General features: G+C 41.7%; 1 protein-coding gene across 8 annotated transcripts in view; it reads left to right on the top strand.

The window, feature by feature from the left end:
• Positions 1 to 21,022, top strand: part of cep162 (centrosomal protein 162) — a 56,383-nt gene extending 35,361 nt beyond the window's left edge. For 6 of the 8 annotated variants that reach the window (XM_037785362.1, XM_037785367.1, XM_037785363.1 and 3 more), the window contains 10 exons: positions 134 to 297; positions 4,551 to 4,655; positions 4,743 to 4,979; positions 9,185 to 9,424; positions 9,510 to 9,816; positions 16,929 to 17,061; positions 17,131 to 17,272; positions 17,359 to 17,457; positions 18,947 to 19,081; positions 20,363 to 21,022. In XM_037785362.1, coding sequence (XP_037641290.1) covers positions 134 to 297; positions 4,551 to 4,655; positions 4,743 to 4,979; positions 9,185 to 9,424; positions 9,510 to 9,816; positions 16,929 to 17,061; positions 17,131 to 17,272; positions 17,359 to 17,457; positions 18,947 to 19,081; positions 20,363 to 20,548 — 1,748 coding nt within the window. In that variant the 3' untranslated portion in view covers positions 20,549 to 21,022. The remainder of the gene's footprint in view (positions 1 to 133; positions 298 to 4,550; positions 4,656 to 4,742; positions 4,980 to 9,184; positions 9,425 to 9,509; positions 9,817 to 16,928; positions 17,062 to 17,130; positions 17,273 to 17,358; positions 17,458 to 18,946; positions 19,082 to 20,362) is intronic. The other 2 variants (XM_037785364.1, XM_037785369.1) reach the window with 1 other exon arrangement.
• Positions 21,023 to 24,596: the final 3,574 nt, after the last annotated feature.

The following is a 24,596-nucleotide window of genomic DNA, read 5'->3' as shown; positions in this document are numbered from 1 at the left end:
GCTAGTGGTGGAAGTTAAATCAAAGACTGTTGTAATCTTGGATATTAAACAATCAGAGGGAGATTTTCATACTATATATGCATAAATGATCTTTGGTGTTACTGACAACTAATATCTATTTTGAATGTGTCAGGGGACAAGACTTTTGAGATGCGTGTGTTGGAGGACAAGCACAGAGAAGAAGTGGCGGCCATGAAGAAGAAGCTGCAGTGGTTTGCTGAGAACCAGGATCTGCTGGACAGAGATGCTGGCAGACTGAAGGCTGCTACAGCTGAGATACAGCAGCTCAAAGAGCAGGTGAGACTCCTTTACCTGCACTGACTATACTGTATGTAATGATCTATACAAAGCCCTCCTCGTCTCCTGTTCTTTTCCTTGCAGTAACACATTAATTCATAGCCTTCATTTACTTCACAAAACAACTTCATCTTTGAGGTCTCCCGGCCCTTTAACAAAACCTGCCCCCCCATGCTAGTCTGGATCACATCTGAAGCTCAGTAAGTGGGCCACCTTGTATATACAGTGTGAATCGTAAAGCCACTAAAAGTCTGACCCAAAGGGCACTCCTGAAATATAAGTATAGATGTTCCTTCAGATCTTTGACATTTGTAAGAATATAAACAATATAATATCTTCAACTGGATCAAACTCATTTTTAAATCAAGAGACATTTTCTGCAGAAGACTTGCAGTACATTCCTTTTTGATTGGTTTAGTCATCATTGTTCTGTTATACTAAGGACAAGTTGAGATTTTTGCTGGTTGTAGCATAATTTCACTGGACACGCATAGTTTATAGTGTTTGACCTAGGGCTGTCAATTGATTAAGTATTTAATCGCATGATTGTCCATAGTTAATCGCGATTAATCGCACATTTTTTATCTGTTTTAAATGTACCTTAAAGGGAGATTAGTCAAGTATTTAATCCTCTTATCATATCCTCTTATTATAATAACATACTGGAATTCTTTATTCAGGTGGTGTTCCTCTTTAAGTTTTTAAACTGTAACAGTGCTGGATAGTTAAAGGGTTTCTAGTAGTATGTGAGATTTCAAATAGCGAAATAAAACTGAACATGAATTTCCCACGAAACATTCAAATTGAGAAGAGGTGTAACACATATCAGTGTTGTCCAGCAGAGAGCAGTATCCACCTTCAGAGACTAAATGAAAAGCACTGTCATTGGTTTTCATGAGGTACTAGGAAGACACACCATCCGTGCCAAAATGAAAAATGACCAACTGTCCAGACACAGCTATGGAGGCGGAACAATGGGTTCCATCCATGGATGTATATAAAGAGAACTGGATAGAGCTAAGGAAGCGGAACCATGGGTTCCATCCATGGATGTATATAAAGAGAACTGGATAGAGCTAAGGAGGCGGAACAATGGGTTCCATCCATGGATGTATATAAAGACAACTGGATACAGCTATGGAGGCGGAACCATGGGTTCCATCCATGGATGTATATAAAGAGAACTGGATAGAGCTAAGGAGGCAGAACCATGGGTTCCACCCATGGATGTATTAAGAGAACTGGATACAGCTAAGGAGGCCGAACCATGGGTTCCATCCATGGATGTATATAAAGAGAACTGGATAGAGCTAAAGAGGCGGAACCATGGGTTCCATCCATGGATGTATTAAGAGAACTGGATAGAGCTAAGGAGGCGGAACCATGGGTTCCATCCATGGATGTATATAAAGAGAACTGGATAGAGCTAAAGAGGCGGAACCATGGGTTCCATCCATGGATGTATATAAAGAGAACTGGATAGAGCTAAGGAAGCGGAACCATGGGTTCCATCCATGGATGTATATAAAGAGAACTGGATAGAGCTAAGGAGGCGGAACAATGGGTTCCATCCATGGATGTATATAAAGACAACTGGATACAGCTATGGAGGCGGAACCATGGGTTCCATCCATGGATGTATATAAAGAGAACTGGATAGAGCTAAGGAGGCAGAACCATGGGTTCCACCCATGGATGTATTAAGAGAACTGGATACAGCTAAGGAGGCCGAACCATGGGTTCCATCCATGGATGTATATAAAGAGAACTGGATAGAGCTAAAGAGGCGGAACCATGGGTTCCATCCATGGATGTATTAAGAGAACTGGATACAGCTAAGGAGGCGGAACCATGGATGTATATAAAGAGGACTGGATAAAGCTATGGAGGCGGAACCATGGGTTCCACCCATGGATGTATATAAAGAGAACTGGATAGAGCTAAGGAGGCAGAACCATGGGTTCCATCCATGGATGTATATAAAGAGAACTGGATACAGCTATGGAGACGGAACCATGGGTTCCATCTGCTGACAGCTTAATGGCAGCCATGACGGACAGCCTTTTGCCTTTAAACAGTGTCCTGGAAATATATAGAACAATATGTATTTCTCATTCTCAGCTCCAGTTTTTGTGAGAACTGAACATTAATGTGTAGTGTGCCTGCGGTGTGGGCATCAACCTGTGAGGCTGCAGCTGCTAAAGGAAGTTCTTGCAGTATCAGCTACGGCCAAACAATTCATATACAGACGTGGACAAAATTGTTGGTACTCTTCCGTTAAAGAAAGAAAAACCCACAATGGTCACTGAAATAACTTGAAACTGACAAAAGTAATAATAAATAAAAATGTACTGAAAATGAACTAATGAAAATCAGATATTGTTTTTGTATTATGGTTCAACAGAATCATTTAAAAAAACAAACTAATGAAACTGGCCTAGACAAAAATGATGGTACCCTTAACTTAATATTTTGTTGCACAACCTTTCGAGGCAATCACTGCAGTCAAGCGATTTCTGTAACTCTCAATGAGACTTCTGCACCTGTCGACAGGTATGTTGGCCCACTCCTCGTGAACAAACTGCTCCAGCTGTCTCAGGCTTGAAGGGTGCCTTCTCCAGACTGCATGTTTCAGCTCCTTCCACAGATGTTCAATAGGATTTAGATCAGGGCTCATAGAAGGCCACTTCAGAACAGTCCAATATTTTGTTCTTAGCCATTCTTGGGTGTTTTTAGCTGTGTTTCTGGTCATTATCCTGTTTGAGGACCCATGACCTGCAACTGAGACCAAGCTTTCTGACACTGGGCAGCACATTTCGCTCCAGAATGCCTTGATAGTCTTGAGATTTCATTGTACCCTGCAAAGATTCAAGACACCCTGTGTCAGATGCAGCAAAGCAGTCCCAGAACTTAACCTAGCCTCCTCCATGTTTCACATTAGGTACAGTGTTCTTTTCTTTGTATGCTTCATTTTTGCGTCTGTGAACATAGAGCTGATGTGACTTGCCATAAAGCTCCAGTTTTGTCTCATCTGTCCAAAGGACATTCTCCCAGAAGCTTTGTGGCTTGTCAATATGCATTTTGGCAAATTCCAGTCTCGCTTTTTTATGATTTGCGTCCTCCTCGGTCGTCTTCCATTAAGTCCACTTTGGCTCAAACAGTGACGGATGGTGCGATCTGACACTGATGTACCTTGACCTTGGAGTTCACCTCTAATCTCTTTGGAAGTTATTCTGGGCTCTTTGGTTACCATTCGTATTATCCGTCTCTTCAATTTGTCATCAATTTTCCTCCTGCGGCCACGTCCAGGGAGGTTGGCTACAGTCCCATGGACCTTAAACTTCTGAATAATATGTGCAACTGTAGTCACAGGAACATCAAGCTGCTTGGAGATGGTCTTATAGCCTTTACCTTTAACATGCTTGCCTATAATTGTCTTTCTAATCTCCTGAGACAACTCTCTCCTCAGCTTTCTGTGGTCCATGTTCAGTGCAGTACACACCATGATACCAAACAGCACAGTGACTACTTTTCACCCTTTAAATAGGCAGACTGACTGATTACAAGTTTGAAAATACCTGTGATGCTAATTACAGGACACACCTTAGTTGAACATGTCCCTATGGTCAAATTATTTTACATCTTTTCTAGGGGTACCATCATTTTTTTGTCCAGACCAGTTTCATTAGTTTGTTTTTTAAAATGATTCTGTTGAACCAAAATTCAAAAACAATGTCTGAGTACATTTTTATTTATTATTACTTTTGTCAGTTTCAAGTTATTTCAGTGACCATTGTGGGGTACCAACAATTTTGTCCACGTCTGTAAATGTTATTGAAATCGCAAAATATGGCCTACTGAAATTTTCAAATCCCAGGAGGCGCAATATTTATTAAAGGTGAAATGTGTGTCGAAATACCATTTTAAAGTAAATATTGTGGTGCTGCAGAGATGTCCTGGCTTACACATCATATTCTACAGACTGAAGAAAACATCTTTGTTTGGTACAGATCCCTGCTAAATCACACCATAATCATTGGAATAAGTTTTTCAATGAAAATGCAATTAATGATGTCAAAATTACCTCTAATATTGCAAATCATATCGCAATCGCAGTATCAGTCAAAATAGTTGCAATTATGTATTTCTTTTGGAAATTGTTGAACTGTGATGTGTGACTGAAAGTGTGCTGAACAGTTTAACAGGTTAATGCTGCTTCCTGTGTTGTAATTGACAGCTTGTCTCCATTTCAGGTAGAAAAAGTGAAACTGAATGTGGGTAAAAGTAGCAGTGAGCAGCAGAGGAAGGCCAAAGAGAAAACAGTGGACACTAAGAGGGTGCAGGAGCTTCAGCGACAGGTTTCTCACACACACAAACAAGCTAACTAATCTCTCTCTCCCTTCCCTCTCCAGTCATTATTTATAAAGTCTTTCTCTCTTTACCAGGTGAATGAGCTGGAGCAGATACTAAGACGTAGAAACCCAAACTCCCTGCCTGCTCTGATCTACGCTGCAGCCACGGCTGGAGCTCCAGAGGATGTGGCCGCCCAGACGTCCCCCCCTAGCAGGATCATTGCCCTGCTGGAGCGCAGGATTCAGCGTCTGGAGGCTGAGCTGGAGGGTCACGATGAGGAGGCCAAGCGCAGCCTGCGGGTCATGGAACAACAGTTCCACAGGATCAAGGTATAGCTAAAGTCAATACTGTAAATATTATTCAAGTAGCACTTTTTAAACTGCAAACATGTAACCTATGCTCAATGAAGATGTGGTAACACTGAGTTACAGTTTAATAACCAGGTCAAGTTATATTTAAGAATGCCCTATTAGCAATGAGACACATTTACCGAGAGACTTACTACTACTGACAGCACAGTGTGGAAATAAGAGTAAAGAGTAGCTCTGATCACATGATTAACCACGTGTGCTCAGAGAAGTTATAGAGCGCTGCAGGAACGACTCCGAAATCACAGAAATGAGTCAACATTTTTAGCACTTCCTGTTCTCTCGTCTGGAATTCAATGGGTTTTTAGTTAGATGTCTGAAATAAGGTCTGTGGTTAACACAAGCTGAAGGGATTTTATCGTTTTGTTCTACAATTTATTACACGGCTGTGTTAAGATAAGATAAGATAAGATATTCCTTTATTAGTCCCACAGAGGGAACTTTTGCAGTGTACAGCAGCAAAGGGGATAGTGCAAAAAACAAGAAGCATCAGTAAAGACAAAAAGCAAGATACAACACAGTGCAAAAAAGCAAAACAAAAGTGAAACAAAATGTGAACAATTTAAATAGAAAGAAATATAAAAATAGGAACAATATAAACAAGGGGAAATATTAAAAATAGCAACAATATATACAGTATTGACTATTCGATTCTGATTGGTCTATCACGGCATCTGCGGTCTGTAATTTCTGTATAACAGACCGTTGCTATGTATAACAGACCGTTGCTATGTATAACAGACTGTTGCTATGTATAACAGACCGTTGTTATGTATAACAGACCGTTGCTATGTATAACAGACTGTTGCTATGTATAACAGACCGTTGCTATGTATAACAGACTGTTGTTATGTATAGCAGACCGTTGCTATGTATAGCAGACTGTTGCTATGTATAACAGACCGTTGCTATGTACAGCAGACCGTTGCTATGTACAGCAGACTGTTGCTATTTACAACAGACCGTTGCTATGTATAGCAGACCGTTGCTATGTATAGCAGACAGTTGCTATGTATAGCAGACCGTTGCTATGTATAACTATGTATAACAGACCGTTGCTATGTATAACTATTTATAACAGACCGTTACTATGTATAACAGACCGTTGCTATGTATAACAGACCGTTGCTATGTATAGCAGACTGTTGCTTTGTGTCAAAAAAATTGATTTCTACAGTAAGTAGCTGTGTAATAAGCGGGATAATGTACAGCTAGCGGGTCATTGTTGTGAAAGAATCCCTTTCAGAGCGATGCTGATCTTTCGCCGTTTCTTTCACAACAATGACCCGCTAGCTGTACATTATCCCTTACATAAAATATGTCAATAAATATCCCACTCGTGAATTTTGAAGATACTAACAAGTTTCTAAATGAGACTATTAAACAACATCACACCAGACACTAGTCCGCCTTTAGCTTAGTGGTGGTGACGTGAAGTCATGTGACAGTAGTGTAGTTCGTTTATAGCCTAACGTTAGCTTTTTACTTCTGGGGATCGCATTTACGCTTCAAAATCCTAAAGTTGTGTTCGTATGTGGAGATTGTATGGCTTAAAAAAACGTGTCAGTATTATAAACGTATGTTTGCCACAGAGATTATTTCCTGCAATAATCCAAAACCCAATGGAAAAAATGAAAAAAACATTTTTTTTATTTTATTTTAAATTGTGCGTGCGTTTGTGTGTGTACAATCCTTAAAGCAGCTATAATCAATATTTGTATAGTAACAGTGTATGAAATGACGATGTGGAAACAATGTGACGGGTCGCTCATAGTGATGAACCTCCAGAGAATAACCAGCTGAATCTACAGCTCCTCTCTGCTTTACAGAGCTTTATAGAGAGAGTCAGCTCAGTGTTCATCTCTACTGTTGTGGTTCACTCTCACCGCTCTCATAGTGTTCTTTTCAGCCGCAGCAGGCAGCTGTTTTCAGAGAAACAGCTTTAAAACCACTGTTCACTACCTGCTCAGCAGCAGAAAGACAATTAGAGACTAGCTGGTGAACATAGTGGAGCATTCATGAGTTGGTAGAGACCAAAACCAGAGCTAAAAGAGAATTCCACAATGACAAAGCTGCTCACAGGCTGCATTGTAATCCTATTGGGGAAAGCTGGCAGCGTCATCTACGTCCACTAAAAGTGCTGGTTTTTACCATGACGGGCTCTGATTGTTATTTTACGTCTCTGACATCATGGAAGGAGTTTCGCTCGAGGAGAAGTCTCGTTGTGAAATCTGGAGAGGTGGCGTGTTGCTGGAAGACAACGGTGGAATAGTGGAACACATCCACGGTGGAAACGTGAGTGTTTGTTGTGTTGGAGGACGGAAAGAGTAGCTTAGTGTTATCTCAAAGATTTTCAATGTCATGGCTGAATATTTAGATGATTTCCACAATGTGGATGAGCTCTTTGAATTGGTATTTATCTGAGCCAGAGTATACAGATATTCAGATTTCACCAGACTTCTCCTTGAGAGGGACCTGGACACAATAACCAACAGACCGGATCAAGAGGAAGGTCAGTGAAGAGGTTTTTATTTATCCGTAGGGTCCTTTCCATGCTGTTGTCAGACACTTCTAATAACAATCTGAGCCTGCCAGTGGCTAAAATAAGCACTTTTAGTGGACGTAATGTTACGTTGATGCTGCTCACTGCCATCACAGCTGTCTACAGTGTTCGCCTTCAATACTGGACCAGTTTCAGAAATTGTTGTGGTGTATTTGAATATTTCTGCATACTGGGGTCCCTAAACAGTCTTGGAGTTACATAAACTGGTTATGACTATAAAACAGGACTCTTGTGGATCCAATGAGCGCAACTGTATTCCTGTGTGATGATGTTAGTCCCCATAGGAGACAAACTAGAGACCTAGAGCATTCAGAGGATGGGTGGATCAAAGTATAGACCTAGAGCATTCAGAGGATGGATGGATCAAACTAGAGACCTAGAGCATTCAGAGGATGGATGGATCAAACTAGAGACCTAGAGCATTCAGAGGATGGATGGATCAGACTAGAGACCTAGAACATTCAGAGGATGGATGGATCAAACTAGAGACCTAGAGCATTCAGAGGATGGATGGATCAAACTAGAGACCTAGAACATTCAGAGGATGGATGGATCAAACTAGAGACCTAGAACATTCAGAGGATGGGTGGATCAAAGTATAGACCTAGAACATTCAGAGGATGGATGGATCAAACTAGAGACCTAGAGCATTCAGAGGATGGATGGACCAGACTAGAGACCTAGAGCATTCAGAGGATGGATGGATCAGACTAGAGACCTAGAACATTCAGAGGATGGATGGATCAGACTAGAGACCTAGAGCATTCAGAGGATGTATGGATCAGACTAGAGACCTAGAGTATTCAGAGGATGGATGGATCAAACTAGAGACCTAGAGCATTCAGAGAATGGATGGATGTAAACTAGAGACCGAGAGCATTCAGAGGATGGATGGATCAGACTAGAGACCTAGAGCATTCAGAGGATGGATGGCTTTCCTAGCTAGATTGACAATAAGGGGGTTTCTGAGCAGTTTACACAAGAGTGCTCACCATCCAATCATTGAAAAATGCAATTCTTGCAGAAATCTCCAAATGTCAAAAGTTTTTGATCCCAAATCACAGCATGGCTTTTTCTATGGTGTTCCTCAAGGTCTTGGTGTCTTAATGTGGTATTTTGGAGGGATTATTGATCATTTTTATCAGTTCTCCAGTGGTAAAAAAAATATAAATATATAAATTTAGCACCAAATCTGTCTATCAAATGGTATCAACCCAAAAATTGCAGCAATATATGAGACATAATAGAGCATGGGGGTGGCCTTTATATACTTATATCCTAATGTTCTTAGCCCTTGTACACTTTCACTATTTATTTTAATTATTAATTAATTGATCAATTATTATTTATTTTTGATTTATGACTAGAACAACTTGACACAGTGCTGAGCTGCATCTCAAATTAATCTACTACTCACTACTTCTATGTGACATCTACTGCTGACCTGCTGTCTCCCCCTAAAAAAGACTAAAACGGGTCTATGAAAGAGGGGGGGAGTGGAAAAGGTTAACTGTATCATAATGTGATGTAAAACAATATGCTTTTACAAATTGATTTATGAAAACATGAAATTTCAACATGTGTGTCTGTGTGCATCGTTTAGCTCCGCTATGAGCAGCAGATCTCAGAGCTGGAGCAGCAGCTGGAACAGAAACAACAGCTGGAAGCAGCAAACTCAGCAGCTGGGACCGAGCCATGGATGTCACAGGTTGGAACACTGGAGGAAGAGCTGCAGCGTGTGAAGGAAAGCCATCAGGAGAAAGCAAAAACCCTCCAGGACCAGATTGAGTCTCTCCAGCAGCAGCTCAAACACAAAGTTAGCACAAGTGCTAATGTTACCCAGGTTATTAACATTAGCTTTAGCCTCAGTGTTAGCTCCAGGTGGCCTGTGGAGATGTATCAATGAAAGGTCTTTCTTGTCTTTACAGGCCCAACCGAGTCCAGGCCGACACCAGCGTCAAGCCGAGGCAGCGTTTGGCGCCCGAATAGAGCGGCTGAAAGAAGACCTTGCCTCCAAGTCACGGACCAATCAGGAGCTGTGTCGCACCGTGGAGAGACTGCAGAAGGAGCGGAAGAACATGCTGTCTGTCCCCAACCCCCGACCAGAAACATGTTCTACAGAGACAAAACGACAACCAGGCCCAGCCAAAACACTCTGTTCTGCTGCTGGAGGAAGGGAAGAACTGTTTCCAGCTGCTCATTATGAGAAGACCTACCAGCCCACTGTCTTTACAGGTATGGATGTGGACGTTGTCTTCTCTGCATGCTGAGATGAATATTAAAATATGTTGTATATGCCCTGATTTCCAAAAAGAAAACCAGATTAACAAAATAGCTGGAGGGAGTGATGCTTGGTTCGACTGTGCTAAACTGTCCTTTACTCAATCTTAAAATCAAACCGGGCGCCCCGATAGCTCAGTTGGTAGAGCGGGTGCCCATATAACACGGCTGAGTCTTAACCGCGGCGGCCTGGGCTTGAATTTGACCTGCGGCCATTTCCGAATGACGCCCCCCCCTCTCTCTCTCTCCCCCTTTCTAGACTATCCACTTTCCTTTCAATAAAGGCATGAAAATGCCCAAAATAGATATAAATGCAAACCAAATGCCAAGCAATGCAGATGCATCTAAATTGTGATCATGTTGCATGTCTTTCCTTACATAATAATACTAATAACTACTAATATCTCTAATATTTGCTAGAGCTGTACCGATTAGTTCGAAGCTTCATTCATAAACATTGACATTCAAATTCAAAAATCAACATTTGAATGCTGCATAGCCTTTTTTTTGCAGATGTATTAATTCTGTTTAAACCTGGTATTTCTGCCCAGTTGCAGATAAAGATTAGGCTACACTAATGTTATTATGTAGTATTATACTCTCTGTAGAATCACATCCCAGTGGTGGCTGTGTAGGATTGTTTCCGACTGGTGTGGTCCAGATGTTTCCAGTAACTCCAGGGCGTTGTAAAGTCCAAATTTATTGAAAAAAGAGATGTAATCATTTCCAAAATTCACTACATGTTTTTATATAACAAAATATTTTGCTTCAGTCCATACTTGTTGGCGTTTAGCCTTCCAAAAACAACATTTTCACTGCGGTCAAAAAACAGTTTTCTCTCCCGCTAGCCGCACACAAAGGGAGGCACTGACGAGTTCCACTCATTAAAGAAAGTTGATTGAATTAATTTTAACTCATTTAATCTGAATCACTTTATTCAATTTGAGGATTTTGTTCCATGATTTTTTTTTTTTTTTGAGGTGATGACGTCATTAAATATGACGACAGACATTAGAAGCTTCATTTCAAAATAGCTCAATAGAATAGAAGCTGTACATTTGGTACAGCCATAATCTGTGGCTGAGCTGGAGGTATTTCCAGATATTTGTATTTGCCAAATTACAGGTTTATATCAAATAATCAAAGGAAAGGACATTACCCTCTTTCTATACAATATGTCTCCTAAGCATCAGATCCCTGTATTACCATACTGCTTTCAGCAGAATGGTTTGTTAGCTTCTAAAACTTCTTAAATATGCAACGTGGACCGCGGTTTTCAGTCAGGGTCCACTTTTTCTTTGATTCGCCATTTTCCAACTTTCTGTCAAAAATTCTACAATTAAGTTTTTGTGGGATAGTTGACTAATTAGTGTTAGAAAAAGAGAGTGGGAAGAGCTCTGCATGTCACTTTTTGATAGTTGAGAGCAGGATTTTTGCCATTTTTTTGTGTCCAAACTTTTTAAAAGGCGAGAGCGACTGATAAGAGTCCAAACACGCATGAGGCCAGGACGAGTCCAAGATAACACAAGAAAATGCATCAAGACCAGACGGGAGTACTACAACCCTGGTTGTGAGAGGTTGTCAGAAAATTTCCAGTAAACTTCTGGAAAATTTCCAAGGGAAGTTAAGCTCGGGAGTTTTGGAATTTTCAATACAAACTTCAATAAAAACAAATCTTACCTTTTTAATAATCAACTTATTTGGGTGAAAAATACACATACAAATCGATACTAGGTCTTATGGAAAGTTGTGGTTATATTAAGTATGCCTATTTAAAGGGACTGTTTCTAACTTCTTACACGTATAAATCACCCGTGTCAGTGTTCTATGCGCGCTCGCATATGGGAGCTCACTTGTGGCTACACTGTTCAGACAAGACTCCAACACAAACTACACGGAAGCACCAAAGCACCAAAGTTGTATCTAGTGAAGCCCGTCTTGCAAAACAATGTCGGAGGACGCGGGGGAGACCGTAGCTTTGGTCTCCAGGGCCAGAGTCTCTGCTGTACTCTGCTCCTCTGCTCCTCTGCCTGCCTGCTTGCCTTCACTCAGCTCGCTCCACCTAACGTGCATGCGCGCACACTACACACTGCAGAAGAGTTAGTAGCTCTGAGAATATCTAGTGAATGTTCAGTGGACGTTTGTGCAGAAATAACTGCTGCAGCTCCTCCAGACCAACAGAGGTTTCCCGTGTCTTGTGAAGTGACGGGGCTCTTCAGAGAGAAACGTTATCGTCTCCGACCAAAACTGCGTTGTCTCCCCTGTTCCCTCCGGCCACGGTCGGGAGGCTGAAGCAGGAAAAGCCAACACTAGGATCAGCATTGATTCATGGAGAGACCTTCGTCTGGTCAGCTAACATTACTGCCAAGCAGCTGAAATATAGAGTGATATTGTGGTTTTAGCTGACGTGTGTCGCCTCACTGTTTTGAGGGATGCTCGTTCATGTCTATGTAGAGCGAGCACAAGCGCGAGCAACAGGGCGCTGACTTTCGTTGACTTAACGGCCACAGGTGTTGCTGTTAACAAGACATTTCTGATTCTTACAAACTGTCCCGTTAATTGAATAGTAACCTGCACTGCATTAAGCAGCACTCTTCCATCACATACAGATCATTTGGTAGCATCCCATTAAATCGGAATTCCGTAAATAACAACCCTCTGCATGCACAGTGCCTTCTGCCTCGTGCACTGTGTGAGCTAAAGGACTAAAAGTCTGGATTATATTACTGGAGTGAATATGTTCTATTTTAGTTAACCAGCAGATATAAGCCTTAAGCAAAGTACACAGTTTATAACTTGTCAACACCTTCTGCTAGTTTTTGCTAGCTACTGTGACCATGTAGGATGTAGCTTGATTGAGTTTGCTAATGCTAATTGAGGAGTTTTGATTAATCCTGATTAATTAATCAAATTACCTTTGGTAAATGGTAAATGGTAAATGGACTTGTATTTATACAGCGCTTTTCTAGTCTTCCGACCACTCAAAGCTCTTTACACTACATGTCAGTATTCACCCATTCACACACACATTCATACACTGATGACAGAGGCTGCTATGGTGCCAACTTTGCCCATCAGGATCTAATCTAAATACTCACTCACACAATGACACACACAATTTGGGTTTAAGTGTCTTGCTCAAGGACACATCGACATGGGGATCGAACCTCATTAGTTAATTTGCTAGCTAGCTAATTTACCACATTTCACATTGTATATTGTATTTGGCAGATTAATGGTTTATGTCTGCTTATGATATGGTCAAATATTTCTTTCTATCTGCATATGACATGGTGAATACAGCCTGAGCCAATAACCCCTACATTTCCATTTTATTCCCATAAATTTCCATAAAATCCTGTTAATTCCTGTTAATGCCCATTGGAAGTTTCCACCTCGAATATTCCCGTAATTTTGCAACCCTAGTTGTGAAACCAACCAGTGATGTCTGTCTTGTGCGTTGACTACAGTTTCATGTGATTAAAAAACAGATCAGAAATGCTTCTTGTTCTATTTGAAGAGCTGCAGCAGGAGGGTGAACGGCAACATACTGTATACCCTCAAACCAACCTAGCAGTATTCAGGTGACTGGAGTTCTGTAGAAGCACTGCTCTACTTGGAGGATAGGTTCACATTATTTGAGTCCATCTTAAAACAATACTCTCATGCCCGAATATTCATTGAAAATTGACAAATATACTGTAGCTGTCCACACTGGCCATGAAGAAATCCTTCCTACAGTGACTCCACTGGGGGACAATATCTGTCGTCCCTGTTCTGTGTGATAATGAGGGCTGTCAATGTTAACGCCATAATAACACGTTAACGCTAATCTGTTCATTTCTTTAACGCAACTTGTGATTTTTAAATTGTAGCGTCTCAGTTATAAAGCTAGAGTGAAGATACTGGTATCATATGAAACTAGAAAACCTGATGAATCCATTGGTACCAACCATGTAATAGCGTCGGGAAGTTCAAATAACGCTCCAAACTTACACTAAATGTTGGCGAGGAAAAACTCATGTTTATTTTCAAAGGGGTCCCTTGACCTCTGACCTCCAGATCAGTGAATGTAAATGGGTTCTATGGGTACCCACAAGTCTCCCCTTTACAGACATGCCCACTTTATGATAATCACATGCAGTTTGGGGCAAGTCATAGTCAAGTCAGCACACTGACACACTGACAGCTGTTGTTGCCTGTTGGGCTGCAGTTTGCCATGTTATGATTGGAGCATATTGTTTTATGCTAAATGTAGTACCTGTGAGGGTTTCTGGACAATATCTGTCATTGTGTTATGTTGTTAATTGATTTACATTAATAAATATATACATACATTTGCATAAAGTAGGATGTGACGGTGAGGAAATTTTCCCACCGGATAATAAACTCGTGACAACATTACACCGCTGTAATCGGTAACACTTTTGACACATTTGACAAGAAAAGATGACGGTCAGTATCTGTAGCGCGCTGACTTTGACCTTTATTGTAGATGGCAGTGTGTCTGGCCTCTCCGGTCCAGCCGGTGATCGCTGCTCCTTCTGTAAAAAAAAGCCAAACGACAGTTGGGGCGGTGGGTACGTAATGTAATCGGTGTGAGCCCGACCACCGTGTAACAACGGTAACACCGACTACCATGACAAGCCTACATAGAGCGGCATATCTGTCCACTCCCATGTTGATATTTGAATCGATTGACAACCCTTTTAAAAATACATTCTAAGGTTATATGACATGAGGCTTCAGCAGTCTGATTTAGTCAAATAGTCTTTCTATCACAACAGTGCCTCTTTGTGTTTCCACAAACTCTTGCTGAGTTGCAGTGGATCACTATATCACATGACAGTAGTACATGAGACAGGTAATCTGAAAAAATTATGTTCCTCTGTGTCCTCCGGTGCTCCTAACGGCATATGCCCGGAGGAAAACAAGCAGTAAGAGCTGAGCTGGAGTCTGCCGTCCAGCTGCCATCTCTGAACAGCTGTCAATCACTCACCAACTCTGATGGTCAAACTAGGCAGCGCTGATCAAATATGAATCAATATTCTGTCACGTTAATATCTATTTCTCTCCTCACATGTTCTCAGAATCATCTTGTAGTGCACGGTTTAGCTGTAAAATGAGAAAGTCTGTGACCCGGCAGCCATGTTGAGATCAGTTGAGGAAATACTAAGCACCGCCCACCAGCTGGAGCACAGCCAATAGGAACGTTCTCTCTCTCTGAAAGGACCTGTGATTGGTCAATTGTGTGTGCTTGTGGAGAGCACACACAACAATGGAACACATCATTGAAGCTTGCCCGCTCCACAGTCTAAAAGGAGGGTTAGTCACCCTCCATACAGCAGATCAGAGGCAACCGCCTGGCTCGCGGACTTTGCATTCGTTAAATAAAAAATAAAATTGGTCAAAGTCTCCTGTTAGAGCTAGATTTTCTTAAGCCTGAAAACAGAGCCATGAAGAGGAGCAGAAGTCTAGTTTTCTCTCAGAACACTTGAATTACAATATGCTGAAAGGTTATCATGGGATTTTTGCCCAATGATGCCAAATATATACTGTCTACTGCAGGTTTGACAAGATACTTACTTGATTTGTCTAACTCAGACTGTTGAAGCCTAATAATTCTATTTGAAGCTGAATTCCAGGACGCCTTAGGACTGTAGATTGTATTCCTCATCTCTTCCATTGGAACCATGAGGAGAGGATCTGTTGGCGGCCAGTATGGACAGGGGGAATAATTACAATGACCCACAACTTTTTCAGTGTACATATGTTCATGAGAGTCATGTTTCAAGACCTGTCCTTGGAATAACACAGCAACATACAGCAGCGCCGGGGTCGGCTGTGGCTCAGGGGTAGAGCGGGTCATCCACCAATAAGGGGGTCGGCGGTTTGATCCCCGGCTCCTCCAGTCCACATGTCTAAGTGTCCTTAAGCAAGACTCTGAACCCCAAACTGCTCCTGAAGGCTGAGCCATCGGGTGTGAATGAGTATTTAGATCACATCCTGATGGGCAGGTTGGCTCATCAGTGTATGAATGTGTGTGAATGGGTGAATGATGACATCAGTGTATGAATGTGTGTGTAAATGGGTGAATGATGACATCAGTGTGTGAATGGGTGAATGATGACATCAGTGTATGAATGTGTGTGAATGGGTGAATGATGACATCAGTGTGTGAATGTGTGTGTGAATGGTTGAATGATGACATCAGTGTGTGAATGGGTGAATGATGACATCAGTGTGTGAATGGGTGAATGTTGACATCAGTGTATGAATGTGTGTGTGAATGTGTGTGTGAATGGGTGAATGTTGACATCAGTGTGTGTGTGTGTGTGTGTGTGTGAATAGGTTAATGCTGACATCAGTGTGTGAATGGGTGAATGCTGACATGCAGTGTGTGAATGGGTGAATGTTGACATCAGTGTGTGAATGGGTGAATGCTGACATCAGTGTATGAATGTGTTTGTGTGTGTGAATAGGTGAATGCTGACATCTGTGTGTGTGTGTGTGTGTGTGTGTGTGTGTGTGTGTGAATAGGTGAATTCTGACATCAGTGTGTGAATGTGTGTGTGTGTGTGTGTGTGTGTGTGTGTGTGTGTGTGTGTGTGTGTGTGTGTGTGTGTGAATAGAGGAATGCTGACATCAGTGTGTGAATGGGTGTGTGAATGCTGACATCAGTGTGTGTGTGTGTGTGTGAATAGGTGAATGCTGACATCAGTGTGTGAATGGGTGAATGCTGACATGCAGTGTAAAGAGCTTTGAGTGGTCAGAAGACTAGAAAGGAGCTACAGTATATAACTGTAGGTCCATGTCCCATTACTTGGTGAATAGGATGTGAAATGGATATGACTTTTATGACCAATCATAACCATGACTTGTGAGTAAATTCCAGTAGAGGTTGAGCATGGTAATATAAAGGGAAAGGTTAGTTTGCATCACTGTCCCAATGTCTGCTATGTGTTTAATACTATGTGTGAGGGAGCCTCAGATAGACCATGCCATACCTGAAGGCATTAGCAAGCATTTGAATACTGCATTTTCTTATTGTGGCTTCTTTTTGACAGGCAGTCATATCTCAGAGGTCGTGCAGGAGAACGAGGCTCTGAAGCAGCGTCTGGAGCTGCTGGAGCGGCAGCCTGAGCAGGAGAGGGACGCATTCAAAGCTGATGCTTTACAAGCCAAGGAGGAGCTGTGCAGGTCTGTGTGTCAGTGTGAACACATTAGCATGGATGTGATCAGATAGCTGAATTGAATGTGTTCTGTTAGGCTAAAGGAGAACTCTGCAGAGCGGCTGTCCTCCATGAAAGCAGAGCACCTCAGGGTGTTGGACCAGCTGTGTGCCACCCATGCCTTGGAACACTCGTCCTCAAAGGTTGCTGAACTGGCCAATAAGCTCAACACTCAGGAGGTACTGGCACACTAACTAAACAGTCTCATGTGAACAGGAAGTCCTGAAAATGATCCTGTAGCTTTAAGCTTCACATTTTCTTGCAGATAACGGTGAAACATTTACAAGAGCAGCTGAAAGACGTGCACGGAGCTAAAGATGCACTGGCAATATCCAGGACCCGAGAGGACGCTCTGCAGAAGCAGGTGATGGTTGTCTTAGTCCTTTTAATACAAGAAACATTTCATTGGTCATAAAATATCATTTAAAGACTATTTGACTTATTGTTTGTCTTCTGGATTTTTCTTCTAGTTTGTGACTAGGGCTGTGAAAGTTAACGCCATAATAATGCGTTAATGTAAATTAGTTTTAACGCCACTAATTTCTTTAACTCATTAACACAACTTGTGATTTTTAGGTTGTAGCGTCTCAGTTATAAAGCTAGAGTGAAGATACTGGTATCATATGAAACTAGAAAACCTGATGAATCCATCGGTACCAACCATGTCATAGCGTCGGGAAGTTCAAATAACGCTCCAAAGTTACACTAAATTTTGGTGAGGAAAAACTAGCATGGCCATGTTCAAAGGGGTCCCTTGACCTCTGACCTCCAGATCAGTGAATGTAAATGTGTTCTATGGGTACCCACGAGTCTCCCCTTTACAGACATGCCCACTTTATGATAATCACATGCAGTTTGGGGCAAGTCATAGTCAAGTCAGCACACTGACACACTGACAGCTGTTGTTGCCTGTTGGGCTGCAGTTTGCCATGTTATGATTTGAGCATATTGTTTTATGCTAAATGCAGTACCTGTGAGGGTTTCTGGATAATATCTGTCATTGATTTGTGTTGTTCATTGATTGACAATAATATATATACATTTGCATAAAGCAGCATATTTGTCCACTCCCATGTTGATAAGAGTATTAAATACTTTACAAATCTCCCTTTAAGGTTCATTTAGAACATATAAAAAATGTGCAATTAATTTGCAATTAATCGCAATTAAATATTTTAATTGATTAACAGCCATATTTGTGATACATTTTTGTATTAGTGATTTTATAAGAAGCAAATATAAATGCATCCCACCTTCACCCCAGTGGTGACCAAACCCTCAATACCTGCCACAAGACCTCCAAATAGTTCAGTTAGCATTGTCACAGTGACACAATAATCAGCCTCAGCTTCACATACAGCATGTCTTAAACACTGCACACAATGTGTGTGTGAATGGGTGAATGATGACATCAGTGTGTGAATGGGTGAATGATGACATCGGTGTGTGAATGGGTGAATGATGACATCGGTGTGTGAATGGGTGAATGATGACATCAGTGTAAAGAGCTTTAAGTGTTCAGAAGACTAGAAAGGAGCTACAGTATATAACTGTTAGTCCATGTACCATTTTACCATTTAGGTTTTCTAGTTTCATTCTAGTTTCTACAACCTAAAAATCGTTAACTTTGACAGCCCTAATATACAGTATATATGACTTGACTTGACTATATATATGTATATATATATCTATATATATATACATATATATATATATATATATATTCCAAGATAAATGGGTATCTGTTTCTGTACTGGATTATGGCATTTCATTTAACCAAAATAAAGGTTGTATTTTTGTGTTTAGTATTTGTTCCTCATCATGTTAACATGAAGTCGCTGCTTTGTGTTCAGCTGACCAGACTGCTGAAGGAGCTGAAGGAAGCTAAAGAAGCTCAGAGCCCAGGGGGGAAACTCCTGTGTAGCCTGGAGAGGAAGATCCTCAACATGGAGCTCAGACACCAACACAGAGAGAAAGAGCTGCAGCAGGTTAACCACCGTCCTTTACTGTTTAACCCTGCGATCGCTTGCTGCTTCATGAAAAATCATGTTTGAGATGGTTTTTAGGTCATTTTGGAGCTGCTGTACTCTTTCTGCTAAAAGAACTTAGGGACCAGTAACCTGCAGCTGTGGTGACTCTTATACGTAACTCATTAAATGAATAGAAGCTCCACCCACACTAGGATTTCAGCAGAATGGAGCAAAAAGAGAGTACACAAGACCGGCTCTAGACCAGCTGGGAGCACAGTGGAAACAAAAGCTCAGCTAAAGTTCCTCTACTGGAAACGACCCGACAGATATGTTGATGCATCATTGGTGACACAGATATCGGTATCAGAGATGGACAGTGTATCGTGAGGTGGCTCATGATTTTCTCCCCTACCAGCTAGGGATGTCACAATACTAGAAATCTAGTAGTCGATACAATACCAGTGAATTTCCACGATTCTCGATACCAAATTCGATACCACGGTAAAAAACTAATAAATCCCATGTAATGTGTACATGTGTCTATATCTATCCTCAGATTACAAGCAGTAGTTTAAATTCACTGACATGGTGACATTTCACTGGCTATAGGCTACCAGAGGTGGAACCAAGTCATTGTTTTACAAATCACAAGTAAGTCTCAAGTCTGTGACTCAAGTCCCAACTCAGATGTCGAGTCCTAAACAAGCTAGATGTAACGTGATTTTAACAGCAGAGTAACTGGATCCAACTGGTGCTCAGTAACAGAACGTTAGTTCTTCATGGTTTTCTCCTGAAACCTGATTGGATGCTGTTGGATTGGTTCAAACTAAGTGGATCTGGGGAGTTAAGTGTAAGATAATCAAATGCAAGTCCCAATAACATTCACCAGAAATACAGAGTCCAGAGTTCAATAAAAAAAAACACCACTTTTCAGAGATTTAGCAATAAGCAACAAAAGATTCAGTTTGTTCAGTTCAGTTTTTTTCCCCACGAGTGAATCATCTTCTCGAACATAAAGGATCTCTGCATCTCTGGATCTCGCTGCTGCATGGCGCTGTTGTGTGAGCAGAGGACAGAAGCAGCCGTATTTGGCGCTTGGCGGGGGTTAATTTCGGACCCTGCAGGCATCGTACGGTACCGTCGGTACTGTAGAAAACGAGTACCGTCACGTTTTTAGAATGTTGGCATCGACTTGGATACCGAAGTATCGGTTGTCGTGACATCCCTACTACCAGCCAACACATTTGAAGACAGTGGAGAACATAGTGACAGAGTAACTCCCCATCCCTCTCCCTGCAGGTGATCGGTGGCTCGTGGCAGACGTTAGAGGCTGATCAGCAGTCAGAGCAGGAGAGCTGGAAGCGTCTGGCTCAGGACAAGGCCAGAGAGTTGGGGGCTTTCCGTCTGGAGCTGGACTCCATCCTGGACATCCTGAGACACCTCCAAAGACAGGGAGTGGTGCTCCCCACTCCTGACCCCTCATAACAGCCCCCCTCACCCAGAGGACCGACGTCTGACTGACGTCTGACCGACGTCGGTGTGAAAGCTAATGTTGATAATTGTGTATTGAAGCCAAAGACAAGATGAGCAACAATCAATGTTTCAGCATTAGAATGAGTTCAGGTGGCGGGCTTCCTATTGACAGCCAGTATAATAATATAGTATATATAATATATAATAATATTAGTCAAGAGGTAGACGGTGCCTCCTGGTCCACATCAGCAGCTGCCTTAACATCAGCACTGCTTATTATTAGCACATACAAACAGTAATAAAGCTTCTATATTTTTTGGGATTCAGAGACAGAAACATTTAAAATCATTTTATGATTCTTGATAAAGATACTGTACCTGTTTCTTATTTGTGTGTACATTTTCTAGTTAGTTTGTATTTTTTATTTAAATTATTATAACTTATTTAAAATGTAGTGAAAATAAATGGGGGTTTTTCAAGTCTAAACTGTGATAAATTGTATTTAGTTATTCTTTTCATGCACTGTACATTGGACCCCCAGTCGTGACAGTGTCAACTTTTAAAGTAATATAATCCACTTCATTCTTATCTTAATGAACAGGATTTATTATGCCAATACTGCACCGAAGACTGTTAGAAACACGGAGGGTCCAACCATGTGTTAGACACACGGAGGGTCCAAACATCTCTGCGACAAAGGGAGGGTCCAAACATCTGTTAGACACATGGAGGGTCCAAACATCTGGGTTCCAGTGACCCACTTACCTAACAAGATGCATTGTGGGACACAGAGGTTAAGAAAGACCACAAGTGAGCACTTGACATGTTCAAGAAGAAGCCAAGATGGGACTTGCTCTCTAACTGGGGCCTTGATTCAAGGGAAATTCAAGTGGGTTCAAGATAAAAGGAAATGTGCGTACATTTCTTACTGCAAGCGCTGAACCTTCCATCGTAGAATTAAACTGAAACCTGTTTTCATTGATCCAAATTTTGAAAAGGTCAAAATGGGAGGTGGTGTTGATTGGAGATTCCAATGACAAACGATATTACTTATATTTATTGTGATTAAAAATAGATTGAATTTAACAGGAAGCCCTTTTCGGTCAGTCCACCACTGATATATCTCTATTATTAACTATTGGATGGATCGCCATGAAACTTTATACAAACATTCATGGTCCCCAGACATGAATCTGATGACTTTGGTGATCCCCTGACCTTTCTTCTGTAGATCCACCATCAAGTTGACATTTGTGGTTCTGAGTGAAATATTTCGACATCTATTGGAGGAAGTGCTATAAAATATGTCATAGTCATCCATGGTGCCCGAAGGATGAATTGTAATACATTTTGTGATCCCTTAACATTTGTTAGGGGAGTCAGGTCAAAATGTTGATTTGTCCAATATCTCTGTGATTATCACCACATGCCTGCACGATGAAAGACATTCCCATCAGTCTCAGCTTGGCTTTTTGTTTAATGCTAATTATCAAATGTTACAATGCTAACTAAACTTAAATAGTGAACATGATAAGCATTACCTGCTAAATGTCAGCATGTTAGAATCAGGCGGCTACCTCCAGGTCTGAGAAGTGAAGCCAACTGCATTGCTAAACACAAAGAGAGACAGAGAGAGAGAGAGAGAGAGTAGTATTTGGGTGAAATAAACCTTTAAAACTATAAGCGCTTGGACAGAAATAGTATTTTCACTGAATAAACCTTTAAATTCTATAAGTTGTTACACAGAAAGTGGTATTTGGGTGGAAAGTAGCAGTAGGAGTTGTAGTAATAGTAGCAGTAGTAGTAGTAGTAGTAGTAGTAGAAGAGGCAGTAGGAACAGCAGCAGGAGCAGTAGTAATAGTAGCAGTAGTGGTAGCAGTAACATCACTGGTAGTAGCAGTAATAGTAGTAGTGGTAGTGGCAGTATTAGTAGTATTAGTAGCAAAAGCAGTAGTAGCAATAGTAGTAGTAATAATAGTAGTAGTAGTAGTAGTAGCAGAAGGAGCAGCAGCTGTAGTAGTAGTAGCAATAGTAGTAGTAATCGTAGTATTAGTAGTAGCAGAAGGAGCAGCAGCTGTAGTAGTAGTAGTAGCAATAGTAGTAGTAATTGTAGTATTAGTAGTAGTAGTAGTAGCAGAAGGAGCAGCAGCTGTAGTAGTAGTAGTAGCAATAGTAGTAGTAATCGTAGTATTAGTAATAGCAGTAGTAGCAGAAGGAGCAGCAGCTGTAGTAGTAGTAGTAGTAGTAGCAGAAGGAGCAGCAGCTTGTAGTAGTAGTAGTAGCAATAGTAGTAGTATTAGTAGTAGCAGAAGGAGCAGCAGCTGTAGTAGTAGTAGTAGCAATAGTAGTAGTAATTGTAGTATTAGTAGTAGTAGTAGTAGTGGTAGCAGAAGGAGCAGCAGCTGTAGTAGTAGTAGTAGTAATCGTAGTATTAGTAGTAGCAGAAGGAGCAGCGGCTGTAGTAGTAGAATCTGTTTTAAGGGAATAACAGACCGTTGCTATGGACGCAGTTCACCCCTTGACAGCGGTGCAAGTGCTTTGTGATGTCATCACATGGCGATGTCACGGTTCAGGAACTGGCTTTATGACATCACATTGGCTTTAATGTCAGAAGCCTGGTTAGAAACTGCATTTAACAGAATCTTCAGTACGATTACAGTCCCGGTCCAAGAGAGACCTAAACGTCAGTGTGAGCTACAACAGACCATAGTCTTTAATAGACTACAGTCTGATCTACAACCTCTGTTGACCTAACTTGTCTAAAGGACTAGTGTAAGTATATAATTACAGTAATCATTGTGTTTCTATATTTGAGTATAAGCAGTATATAGCAGTGTGTTCCATGTGAACACGAGAGATTTTATTCATGAAGATCGGTACGAGGCCGTTATTGGAGCAAAACTATTTGCAAATGTGTGTGTAGAGTTGTGTAACTGTCTCTCAATCTGAGTGTGTGTGCTAGTGTGCGTGTAATCATCACAATCATTTTCAGCCAATAATATCTATGTACGCATTTACACACATTACATTGAGAACTTATTGTTTATTTAAGAAATGTGAAAAATATGTTAAAAATATTTGCCTGAAAGTCAGAGGTCACTATGTGCACAGTACCATAATCTGATTACCACAACCACCATATTATTTAATTTACCAATTTCATTATCTATTTTATTCTGTTATATATATTGTTATTCATTGTTTTTTCTCTCTCATTATCTACAGTCTGCCTTGTACATCTCTAGTCTGCTACAGGATGGATCATCCAGATGCAAAGCAGTGGCTTGAATGGCTGGATGCAAAGGAGAAAAAACAAAAGCTAGAAAATGAGGGACTTGTTGGTGGTCCTCAGGGCGAACAAGGACCTCATTGGCAGAACCCTGAGGGCCAACAAGGACCTCGCCAACAGGCCCCTCAGGACCAACGAGGACCTCGCCAACAGGCCCGTCAGGACCAACGAGGACCTCGTCAACAGCACCCTCAGGGCCAACAAGGACCTCGTCAACAGCACCCTCAGGGCCAACGAGGACCTCGCCAACAGGCCCCTCAGGACCAACGAGGACCTCGCCAACATTACCCTCAGGGCCAACGAGGACCTTGCCAACAGTACCCTCAGGGCCAACGAGGACCTCGTCAGCATGGCCCTCAGGGCCAACCTGGACCTTGTCGCCATAACCCTCAAGGCCAACAAGGACCTCACCAACATTACCCTCAAGGCCAACAAGGACCTCACCAACATTACCCTCAAGGCCAACAAGGGCCTCACCAACATTACCCTCAGGGACAACGAGGGCAACAACAGGACCCTCAGGGCCAACGAGGACCTTGTCAGCATTACCCTCAGGGCCAGCAAGGACCTCGTCAACATGACCCTCAGGGCCAACCTGGACCTAATCAACATGACCCTCAGGGCCAACCTGGACTTCATCAACATGACCCTCAGGGCCAACCTGGACCTCGTCAACATGACCCTCAGGGCCAACCTGGACCTCATCAACAGGACCTTGGGATCATCTCACAGCAGGCGGCAGAAATCTCCCGACTCAAGGAAGCTCTTCAA

The sequence above is a fragment of the Sebastes umbrosus genome, chromosome 11 (assembly GCF_015220745.1).
Source record: "Sebastes umbrosus isolate fSebUmb1 chromosome 11, fSebUmb1.pri, whole genome shotgun sequence".
NCBI lineage: Eukaryota > Metazoa > Chordata > Actinopteri > Perciformes > Sebastidae > Sebastes > Sebastes umbrosus.
This window is presented reverse-complemented; position numbering and strand designations above follow the sequence as displayed.